Source organism: Onychomys torridus, chromosome 7, assembly GCF_903995425.1.
Source record: "Onychomys torridus chromosome 7, mOncTor1.1, whole genome shotgun sequence".
NCBI lineage: Eukaryota > Metazoa > Chordata > Mammalia > Rodentia > Cricetidae > Onychomys > Onychomys torridus.
This window is the reverse complement of record NC_050449.1, coordinates 58,132,254-58,144,283: the sequence shown is the minus strand read 5'-3', so window position 1 is coordinate 58,144,283 and position 12,030 is coordinate 58,132,254. Positions and strand designations below refer to the sequence as shown.

The 12,030-nt window shown below is 48.4% G+C and overlaps 1 protein-coding gene across 13 annotated transcripts in view; it reads right to left on the bottom strand.

The window, feature by feature from the left end:
* Megf11 (multiple EGF like domains 11) overlaps positions 1–12,030 on the bottom strand; it is a 322,995-nt gene that overhangs the window by 60,581 nt on the left and 250,384 nt on the right. For all 13 annotated transcript variants that reach the window (XR_004945398.1, XR_004945399.1, XR_004945400.1 and 10 more), the window contains 2 exons: positions 8,528–8,664; positions 2,106–2,318 (listed from right to left, as the gene is read on the bottom strand). Coding sequence is in view for 10 of the 13 variants with exons in the window: in XM_036191919.1 (XP_036047812.1) it covers positions 2,106–2,318; positions 8,528–8,664 (350 nt within the window). In the remaining 3 variants the exon portion in view is untranslated. The remainder of the gene's footprint in view (positions 1–2,105; positions 2,319–8,527; positions 8,665–12,030) is intronic.

Sequence of the window (12,030 nt, the reverse complement as noted above, 5' to 3'; positions counted from 1 at the left end):
GACGCCTTGTTTCCTCTGGGTGGCACTGTCTGGAAACATCTTTGGGTGTCAGAACTTGGAGAAGGGGAAATATTTAAAAAGCAAGTGGGTTCGAGCCTCAGCTCAAAAAAAAAAAAAAAAAGCAAGTGGGCGGAGCCACCTAGAAGGATGTACTGTTTAAGATGAATTCAGTGATGCCTGTCACTGAGGGCTGAGGCCATGGTGATAGAGATGGATAAGGCAGGGTACTGGTGCCCTTGGAAGTCCGGGCTTGGGACCAGGCTCTCCCCAAGGAGGTAGTGCTTTGGAGTCTAAGCAGCCTGCCTGGAGCTGGGCTGGCAGGCACCTTCCGAGGACCCATGTCCAAAGAGGGCTCTTGCCTCCCAGTTTCTTGAAACATGACACCCGTTAAAGATAGTAAAGCAAATAATCATTAATATTGGATGGGCTGAGATCAGCGACAGAGAAGAGGGAGTCCTTCCAGATTAATAATGCATGGAGGACTCCTTCAGAAGAAAGATAAATTATGCAGGGCGCGGTTGCTCGGGCATGGGAGGAAAACAATAGCTTTTTAATTTGGGGCTCGAGTGGATCTCTACCGTAGAGACTCTTTCTGAATGGGGACCTCAGCAGCCTCCTTGGCTTCCCAGCAGGGATGGGTGTCCCCATGCTGTCTTCCACCTGTGAGCGGCTTTCTCATCCCCATACTTGGGAACCTTAAACCTCTCACCCTGTCCTTCAATCCGGCCACAGGCCACCTCTTCCAGGATGCCTCTCCTGACCAGCATGGTGGCTTCTTGTGATCTTTTATGCACATAGCCAAGGTCACAATGACTTGGACACATGCTGGGACCCAGCAGAGCCAGGGACATATATATTTCTACCCTAATATTTCTCTCCCTCTGATGTTGGGTGTGGTATGCCGTGGTTTGGCTGAATGAATTTTGGTTCATTAGAAACAAAGCAGGGCTCTGAGACACTACTGGAGGGGCCTTGTATTGGAAGAAAACTCAAGAAAGTACCTAGTGTCAGTGAATACTCAGAATCTGAGATCCTAAGAGCACCTGGGCTTCCCTCTTGGTAGCCTGGCCCTGTCCTGTGGGGGCACTTCCTGTTTGTTGAATGAATAACAAGGCACAGGAATGTTGAAGTCATCATGCATAGACCTTGGCTCTAGGCTCTCTGGGTATAGTTCTCCCCCAAGATGCCACCAAGGAACCACATTCATCTGAACTCATACACGCAGAGATGTGTGCCATGGCCAGAGGCTCCAGGGTGACCTGTGAGAAACCACACTGGACATGAAGAGGGATCTCAGAGCAGAGGCCTTCTCCGCCTGGCCATCTACACAGTATCCACTGTCTGGGCCGGCCTGTCTTCCTGGGACGTTCATAGGCCAGGAGAAAGGATGTTCCCACCCTTACTATCCTGACAGCATGCAGTCAGATAGAGGGCAGTGAGGCATCTCCAGGGCTGACAGCCCCACTTACTAACAGAAGGCAGGGCGGCTGGAGCGCCTAGCAGGAAGGGTAAGAGGTGGGCGAGGAGGCTGGGACCATCTACTCTTCTGCTTCCCAGGCTCAGCTCTCTCTGGAAGTAGGAGAGACTAGCTACTGTCCACACATTTCTAAGCCATTCTGGGCAGGGGCTCATCTCTGTCCTTCCTGCTCTCCCATCTGGCCGGGGCCTCTTTGAGTCCCGGGATGGGTTTTCTAAGGTTGCAGCTTCCGGTTAGATGCTCAGGGTGGAGAAGAGGACTCTCCAAGATAGCTCACCAGACACTGTGCATCAGCCGTCACCCCAACCCAACCCAGCCCCCAGAACTCTCTAGTTCCAGTCGCCCATTTCTGTGGGTCATTCCTATGTGAGGCTTGAGACTGACCCATAGTGAAATGCAGGCAGCTTGACATGGAGAACAGGTGGCCGGTGTCCTACGGTCTGGTCCTGACTCCAGCTGGGTGGCATTAGTTTTCACATTTAATCAGAGAGCTCAAAGCCCTGAAGGCCCTGCTTCTCCCAGCTGACTGACTGGCCACACTGAAGGTGGGGCCACAGCCTGGGAAGCCTTTCTCTATCATGGGGGCCACCCAGACCCTGCTCCAGACTTACCTATCCACAGCTCATACCTGATAGTGTTTTCTGTGTCACAGGGACAGGGCAAGGAGCAGCCTGGGCCATGCAAGCCCTCAGGGCATAGCCGCTCCTGGCAGCTAGGGCCCTTGTAGCCAGGTTTACATTCACAGACACCTGTGGTTGGTGAACATTGACCTCCGTTGTGGCAGTCACAGCGCTGAGAACACCGGAAACCGAAGGTTCCAAAGGGACATTCCTCTTGGCACCTGTGGGAGAGCAGAGCAGGGTGGAGATGTGGACCAAAGCCCTTGCTTGCCTTCTCCATGCATCTGCACAGACCCCCTGCCTCACTTGGAACGCCTGGTGTGTTCCTTCCCTCCCAGCATCTCCCCCCTACCCCCTACCCCACAAGTTTCCATGGGAACTTCACCCCACATCTCCTTAGCAGCCAGGATGAGCTGGTATTATCAGTGTAATGATGCAAAACTTTCTTTTTCATTGTAAAAACCGTGATAAGGCTGGGTGTGGTGGTGCATGCCTATAATCTTAGCAACTTGGGAGACTGAGGCAGGATGGTGCCTTTAAGTTTGGGGTCAGCCTGGTGGGTTCCAGACTACTTGTGTGGTTGTGGTCCTTGTGTGACTGAAGTCCTCTTTAACAAAAAAAAAAAGTGTGATAAAATGTGTGCTGTGGTTTGAATGCTTGTTTCCTTCAAAATCCATAGAGAGGGGTTTTGTTAATTCGTTGTATAATAAATCGATTTAATAAATATGAATATTTATATTTAAAGAGTCTCAGGTAGACTAGGCTGGCTTCAAACTCACTATGTAGCCAAGGGTGACCTTGAACTTCTCATCCTACCTTTTCCATGTCCTGAATGTTCCCATACCTGGTTTATGTAGTGCTAGGAATTTTTTGTTTGTTTATTTGAGACAGGTACTTATTCTGTAGTTCAGGTGGTTGTCTTAGAATTCATTATGTAGCCCAGGCTTTAATTTCACAGCAATCCTCCTGTCCCAAACTCCTGAGTGCTGGGATTACTAGGATGTGCTTTCCTAAGTCTCAAGTGGAAGCCTGTCCTGTGGAGCCTTATGGTTCCTCTCCTCAGGGTGGAATTTCCCTTAAGTACAAGTGTCTTCCTTTTTCATCAAGCTGCATACTCCCAAAGACAGCTCTTTGCTCTTCCAGAGATCTAAGGACTCAAGGCAGGGCCTAGCTCTCTCTATTATCAGCCAGTGAGCCCCCAGGGTGGAGGAGAGGCACATTTTGTGCTATGTGAGCTCATACAGGTAGATACTTCAAGGTCCCCAGCCTTTAGGCCAATAGATGTTGATCTTTTGGGTATCAGCTTCTGGCTTCCTGGCTTCCTGAATGTGCTTTAAAAATCTTTGTGCAGTTCTGGGTAATTTCCCAGGGTCATAAGCTCATTGTCACAGCAAACGAACCTTGGGAAAATAAGGAGTTACCTGGGGCAACCTGTACACTAGAGGGAACTAGCCTCTGGGCTTGGGGATTATCTATTTCCTAACTCTGCTTCAATGATACAGGAAATCAAGACCTAAACTTCTATGGACCACTTGCTCATTATAAGATGAGCTGGTAACCCTCATCAGGTTTTTGAAGATTAAATAAGATAATACTAGAGACTGGAGAGATGGCTTAGCAGTCAAGTGCTCTAATTTGACTTGCATGACCTGAGTTCTGTTCCCAGCACCCACATTGGGCAGCTCACAACCACGTGTAACTCCAGGTCCAGGGGATCTGACAGCCTCTTTTAGTCTCCTCTGGCACTGCACTCCCATGTACATAACTTGTCCCTGTACACATAATTAACCTTTTAAAATGTATAACTATCCAGAAAGGTAGCCAGGAGACTGCTATTTGTTGTTACTCTTGAATAAATCTCCTAACTGCTGACCCATCGCTCCAGTTTTTATTAAGAGCTTGTTATAGTTCTTAAAACACAGCAGATCTGACCCTCTTGCCTTAGATTCAGGCAAGAAAAGGCTCAAAGTAAAGAACCCGGGAATGTAATGGAAGCATGGACTTGAGGGGTTAGTTGTTTAATTATTATTTGTGTGGAGGTCAGAGGACAGACTGTAGAGTTGGTTCATGTAAGGCAAATGATCAGAGCTTACTTCCTGGTTTTGAAAACCCATCAATCCCTGAGCTCCCAAACCCACCAGTCCCTGAGCTCCCAAACCCACCAGTCCCTGAGCTCCCAAACCCACCAGTCCCTGAGCTCAAAAACCCAGCAATCCCTGAGCCTGAAAAAACAACCATCCCTGAGCTCAAAGTCCCACCAATCCCTGGGCTCACCCCAAGATCAGGACTTGAAATCTCACCATTCCCTGCTCTGGAAATCTCCACCCTGAAAAACTCTGCCCCCAGGAAACCCATGTAAGCTTTGTCTCCCTCTCAGTTCCTTGCTACTTCTCACCAGAGCAGAGACAGCCACCCTCTTGTGCCTTTCCCAATCAATCTCGTGTATGAGGTTTGTTGTACAGTGTGATTTTGTGGTATCCCTGGATACCACAGGATACCTTTCCCCTCAGAGCTGCAACACTTAACAGTTCTGTTCTTCTACTTCTACATGTCTTCCAGGGACAGAACTCAGGTCATCGGGCTTTGAATAACAGGGTGCCTTTATGTGCTGAGCCATCCTACCAGCCTCCTCCCACTAAGAGATAAGTGTTTAAGTGTGACCTTGAACTCCTGATTCTCTTACCTCTACCTCCTGAGTGCTAGCCAGGATTACAGACAGATATGAACCATCAAGGCCTGTTTACTCAGTACTGGGGATGGAACTCAGGTCTTTATGCATGCTAGACAATCACCCTACTGAGCTACATCCTCATTTGTTTATGTTCTAGAAGTACCCTGTGCTAGCTCGTTATATGTCAACTTGACATAAGCTAGAGTGAGTCATCTCAGAGGAAGGAACTCAATTGAGAAAGTTTCCCCCTAAGACGAGACGGTAGGGCATTTTCTTAATTAGTGGTTGATGTGGGAGGACCCACTCCACTGTGGGTAGAATCACCCTGGGCTGGTGGCCCTGGGTGCTCTAAGGCAGCAGGCTGAGCAAGCCATGAGGAGCAAGCCAGTAAGCAGCAGCCCTCCATGGCCTCTGCATCAGCTCCTGCCTCCAGGTTCCTGCTCTGCTTGAGTTCCTGCCCTGACTGCTTTTGATGATGGACTGTTATGTGGAACTGTGAGTGAAATAAACCCTTTCCTCCCCAAGTTGATTTTGGTCATGGTGGTTGATCACAGCAATAGTAACCCTAAATAAGACATTCCCGTGATTCTTCTTCATAGACAGTCTTCCTCATAGACAGGGAGAGTGTGGTCCTACTGAGAGGCTGGTGTCCTAAAATGAGGACTTGGGGGGCAGCATTTGTGTATGGGGGGGATTGAGAGCAGCCAGAGTATGAGGGCTAGCCTTGGCAACTAGAGACCAGGTGTCCTTGTTTTTTTGTCTTTGCTGTTCTGTGACCAGAGTGATAAGAGGCAGGAGAGTGACTAGGATGTAGCTTTAGCGCTTTCCTCGGGGAGATGCTACTGGCTTCCCCCTTTTGGAGCTACTGTGTGAGGGGCGGAATCCAGCTGAAAGGAGGCAAGGAGAAAGATGTAGGTTGCCCTGGGTTGCCCCAATGTGCTGGGGCAGGAACAAAGGGAGGGATGCCTAGGGGAGGAAGGGCAGGAGGTAGACAGGAGAGGGGAAGGGGGTGCTGAGAAGGGAGGGAGCTGAGGTAGAGGGCAAGGAGCTAAAGACCCACCATCTAAACTGCCAGTCCCTGCTCAGTGTCCACATTTCTCCACAGACCACTGAGCTCTGCAGGCCTCAGAGCTCTCTGACGTCAGGAGACTCCTGCTCCCTTGTGTTGGCATACTCCTGCCCACTCCTGCCCGGCACTGCAGACAGACCTGCTCTGAAGAGAGTGCCCACCTGGCTGTATTCCAGGGGAGGGGCACTGAATCCACATGCCCAGAAAAGAATCTAGAGATGAAATATTGACAACCCAATCCATTTCCATAATCAGTCTCTTTTTACTTTTCTTCCTATCCACAATTTAAACAACTTATTTATTTAGAGATCAAGCAAAGACTGCTAATGAATTTTACACAAAGCACACTAATAACCGGCCCATGGAACAGGAGGATAATCACAGCAGGGATTAGCTTTCTACTTAAACACCCTTCCTTCCCAATGTATCAATCTAATGTGTCCGATCTTGCCATTAACAACCAGATACATTGCTCAATTAAATTACAAGTTACGTTTCGTGTTTAATTTGAGCTGGATCCCGCCTATCTGGGGAGACCCGCATTATTATACCCGCTTGGTTTTAATATGCTCATGATAATTTGGGGTGGGCTAATGCAGCTGTCACCTACAAAATTAATGGAGGCAATTTTACAAAATATTAAACACCAGGCAGCCTGTTGAGGCGGGAAAGCCAAATGCTCACGGCACTCTGTATGAACTCTCCTGAGGGGGTTGGGAAGCAAGCGCCATGGTTTTGAAGATTTTCTCTGCTCTAGGATCAAGTGTAAACTCCAAGAAAAGTCACTTGGGGTTATTTCTGCCCTTGGTGAACCCCGAGAGCAAATGAGGTGGCTCTCCTGGTGCCTGGTAAGCTTGCTAGAACCCTGATACCAGTTTCTAACACATGAATAAGGGCTGGAACAAAGGGGTCCTCTTTTGGTCTGCAGCATTTCCTCACTCTGGCATTTGAAAACGTGATGGGAAGGTGGACCTGTCACTTAATCCTCCCCAGAACCCACAACCAGTACTCTGTGCTTCGGGAACCCATGGAGATGAATGCTGGCACAAGGCTTGAGAACTTTAGGGTGTAATGTAAGCAAATAAACCCAACACTAGCACACAAGTCTTTCTGGATATCACTAAAGACTGGAGCAGGTCCAGGGAGAGCAGGGGATGCCGATTTTGTTAGTCACATCCAAAAGGCAGCTGGAGCTATATGTGAGTCTGTCGGATGAGTGCTTATCTAGTGTGCAGGAAGCTATGGGCTTGGCCCCTGGCACCACATTAATTGGTCCAGGTGACATAAATCTGTACCCAAGCACTGAGGAGATGGAGGCAGGAAGTTTAGAAGTTCAGATAATCGTTGGCTATACTGTGAGATTGAGGCCAGCCTGGGCTATGAGAGGTACTGTCAAAACATGCTCGCCGCACACACACACACCAGAAAGGACTCATTGGATGACTTAGCCTTGATCACCAGACAAAGACCAAGAAGCAAATATCTTGCCAGAGACAGAGCCCCCCTCCCCCCCAAGCCTCGTGGATGAAGAGTGAAAGGTATCTGCAGGCACTGTGTGATAGCCTTCCAGACACTGACGTCACGGTCAGTCTTATATCTTACATTTAAATGTAATAGAACTTGGGGGGATAAAACTCTCCACATGACAATTCTCACAACAAAGCCTCAGGGCTGGCTACACCATTTGCAAAGAAGCAAAGCACCAGCGATCTCTACAATAAGAATGAATTCTATTGGCTGACAAACAGAGCTAGGGCTAAGGCCTACAAGAAGGATCTGTGATATGCATAAGGATAGATTCTGTTGGTGGAGGATGCACAGTACATGGGGTCTCTTTCATAGGGATGTGTCCTGTTCACTGAGAGGCAAAGCTCAGGATATTGGGGGATTGTTTGACCACGTCTCTCCAGCATTCCAGGTGATGAGGCCTCATTCATTTCCTTCCATTGACGAAAACAGGCCTGTGTGATGGATAATCCTGGTTCTCCAGTGCTTCCTCTAAGCTGTGCTTTCTACATTATCTCCTCTCACTTTGTCCACATTCAGGGGCCAGAGGTCTGTGGATACATGTGGTCCTCCACCTCCAGTTGCCTTGTTTCTCCCTCTTCCACTGAGCTACACCACCCCCCCCAAGGCTTTCTTCCAACTGGTGCAATTGTACCCAGAAGGCAGTTCCTCGGTTATGTGTTCTGTTGCCTGTCCCCCCTGCCAGGTTGGCTTCCGTCAAGGATAACAGGGTCCCTCTGGACACCCACTCAGCCTACTCTCAGGCACTCATACCACACAACCTGATGTCAATATCTTTCAGAGATAACTGGTTTTGGAATAAAAATCTACTTCTAAAAGAACTTCAAAATGTGGAACTGATTTTTTTTCTCTCTTAGCTCTTTAGGGGGTCTCTGTACCACTGACTGCTTCCCCCTGCTAGTGCAGACAGGGGAGATGGAGGAGGGGGTCACTCATCTCCATGCCCAGTGCAAGTTTAGGGCAGCCAGGCTGGAGGAGGGGTGGGTGGCACGCACAGGGAGAGAAAGGGTGAGCTGATGGATCTCCCTGGTAGGACTCGGAATGTCCTCGGAGCAAAGAGATCGGAGGCTGGCCAGAGGTGCTGTGACTAGAACTCTCTGCAAGGCTGCTGAGGAGGGAATGAACAACTGAGCACCAGAGACCAGAGTTAAGGGCATCCTTACCTGTCCCCCATGTATCCAGCTGTACAGTGGCATTGTCCAGTCACAGGGTCACACTGGCCTCCATGGTGGCAAGGACAATCTTGGCTACAGTTCTGGCCAAATGTCCCTGGTGGGCAGGGCTGGGCACACACTGCTCCCTGAAATAGAATCGAGGACAGGCTTGGTAGGGCTCCAAAGATATCATGCTGAGGGTAATTCTCTCAGGAATACTGGGGCTCCAAGGACCACCCCAACTTCTCAGTGTAATCAGGAGGGCTGGCATTCATGCTACAGTTACACTCTCAGCCAGTTACTTAGCACATAGTTATTGAATCCCTGTTGTATATCAGGTGCTGGGTTAGATACTGGGTGTGGGGGGGCACAGAAAGCAGGTATGATTTGATGCCTGTCCTCCCAGGGTCCTGGGGAGACCACCAAGAAAACTAAATAGAGTACATAGTGCTAGTCCTCTCACATGTACTAGAAAAAAAAGAGTTGTGGAGATATAGGAGAGCCCCCGCCCCATTAAACATCCAGCTGTGAAGATACACTCACCTCTGTACCTTTCCTAAACCCAGCTACTATGAGAGTAAAGGAGCCGTATGGAGGGCAGGGGAGGGGAGGGGGGGGGAGGGGAGGGGAGGGAAGCTGGGGTATGAAGAAGGGGAAGGGTCAGGAAGAGGGAGGAGATGGGGGGCAGTGAGGACAGAAGGAGGAGAAATGAAATAGGGGATTATGACTCCCATCAGGGCAGAGCATTACAATTTTAAAAAGACCTCTTAAAAACCGTATTTTTATGTCTGTGTATGTATGTCATTGGCATGTGGATGCCGAGGAGGCCAGAAGAGGGCTTTGGGTTCCCTGGAGCTGGAGTTACAGGTAGTTGTGAGCTCTCTGACATAGGTTCAGGGAGCAGAACTTGGGTCCTCTGGAAGAGCAGCAGTGCTCTGAACCACTGAGCCACCCAAGTTTTATATTTCTTTTTTAAAAATTATTTTATTTTTTATTTTATTCACATTTATGCTTTACCTCCATGTGCATCTGTCTGAGGGTATTGGATCTCCTGGAACTGGAGTCACAGACAGTTGTGAGCTGCCATGTGGGTGCTGGGAATTGAACCCAGGTCTTCTGGAAGAGCTACCAGTGCCCTTAACTTCTGAACCATCTCTCTAGCCCAATGTTTTATATTTCTACAGGTAAACTTAATCCAAGTTTTTAGGAAGAGGAAAACAGTCATATACAAGTGCCAGGAATCAAGTTCATAGATCTCTTAGCTGGAAATGAGGTGACTGTGGGGCAATTCCTTAACATTTAGAGAGAAAATAGTTTCCAATCTAGAACCGACAGTCAACAAGCAGGAGGGATGTGGCTCAGAGGTAAAGTCTGGATCTTAACACTTCAAGAAACAAACTAGTTCAAACAAAACAAGACACAATCCTTTTGTCTAGAGTTCTATACCTACCCAAACCAATACTTAAGCGGGGGCTCTGACAGGACAGCTTCAGATCTGAACAGACTCACAAACGCTAACCTTCTTGGTACTCTAGGTAACTAAGTGAGAGATGCCCCACCCTTCATCAAAAAATGTCTGGGGCTGGTGATATAGTTCCGTCAGTAGAGTGCTTCCTGGCATGTGTGAAGCCCTGAGTTCAGTTCTCAGCATCTATAGATTCAGTATGGGGGTGCACATCTGCAGGTGGAGGCAGGAATATTAGAAGTTCAAGGTCATCGTCATGGGTCATCCTTGGCTATGTGCCCAGTTTGAGAGTTAGACTGACAGATGAAATCTTGCTAACCCACCCCTTCAAAAAAGGAAAGGTAGAAAAAGAAGAAAGATAATACTCAAGAAAACTTAAAAAGCAAAAGAAAACATGGATTCTGAGAGCTAGGGACCCATCAAAAGAGAAACAAAAGGAGTCCCAGGACAGCAGTGAGTAGGCCAAGCAAAGTGCCCACAAGGTGTTCTGAATGCTGCCTCAGAACACAAAGACGAAAACAAAAAGTGAGGGAGGAAGGGAGGGAGGGAGGGAGGGAGGGAGGGAGGGAGGGAGAGAGGGAGGTAGTGATTTCTGAGGTGTCTGACTTATTGAGAGGAATTTCAGACTTTGGCTGAGCTGTCGGATAAATTAGTAACGGCACACACAGGCATGTTAATGCAAACACACACAGGCACATTAACATATACATCGTGAACTTAGCTGTCTTCTGTCTTGTCTTTCTTCTGGGAGCTGCTCTGTACTCTGGGCATTTCCCCTCTTTCACTGAAGCCCTCCTCCTTCCTTGTCTCCCATGTGGCTGACCTCTACACCAACTCAACTCAAATAAGGGGAGGCTGGAATTAAGTAAAATAAAATGTAAGTTTACTTATTTATATATGTGCCATGGCATGCATGTGGAGGCCATAGGACAACTTGCTTGAGTCCCTTCTCTTTCTACCACGTGGGTCCCAGGGGTTGAACTCAGGTTGTCAGGCTTGAGGACAATCGCCTACGCCACTGAGCCATCTCACCAGCCTGAATCCTAATCTGAAGCTAAGAGTTCAGAAATGGCAGTAACGCATGTTATGTAGAAAACAGAGGGAGAAGCCCAGAGACCCAGACTGGGGCTGTGAGCATGTGTACTGAGGGCTGTTTTCTCTCCGCCCCCACCCGTCAGTATTAGCCTTGTGGTAAGTAAATACCTTTAAGAAAGTTTTTATACATTTCAAGTCTTCATCAGATGTCTGAGCCTAGTCTCGTCTCCTGCCACCCTTTCAGCCAGAGATAATCATTTCTCTTATGGAGAATGAAGATGATCCTCCAATTAATTAATCAATTTGTTCAACACACAGTTATTAAGCACCAATAATCACCAGCCCCAAAGAAGCTAGTTCAGTCAGGAGAAGCTTGCCAGACCAGAGCCACCTTCCCGCATCATGTTATTGAGTTATAATGAATCAAGTGGGAGGCTTTCAACTAAGATTACCCTCTGCAGGCACCAAAGGGCCTGGTGAAGGGGGATTGTGAGGTGAGTGTGCCGAAGTGGGGGGAGAGGAGCCTGGCGATGGCAGGGGCCTGTCTCTGGCTTCTGTGCACCTCTGTCCTTACTATCTGTGGATGCTGAGAACTCTGTAAAAGATTTCAAGCCAACTTAGGAAGGGAATGCTTATGCCTACCAGTGCCCTCACCCTTGAACGGGTGGAGTCCTCATTCATGTACACACTGGACGCACATGCATGCGTGCCCACACACACACACACACACACACACACACACACACACACACACACAGAGAGAGAGAGAGAGAGAGAGAGAGAGAGAGAGAGAGAGAGAGAGAGAGAGAGATGACCCCTGGTCTCTAGGAAGTTGTAAAGATAAGTGAGATTAGGGATACAAAGGAAGCCAGGTACCATGCCTTAATGAGTGGCATTTAATGAATGTCAACTGAACAAAGTTAATATTGACGAGGTGATACAGGATTACATAAATGATCAACTGCTGCTGGTTGGAAGAACGACCTTTGGAGGAGGCAGACAAGCACGAGAG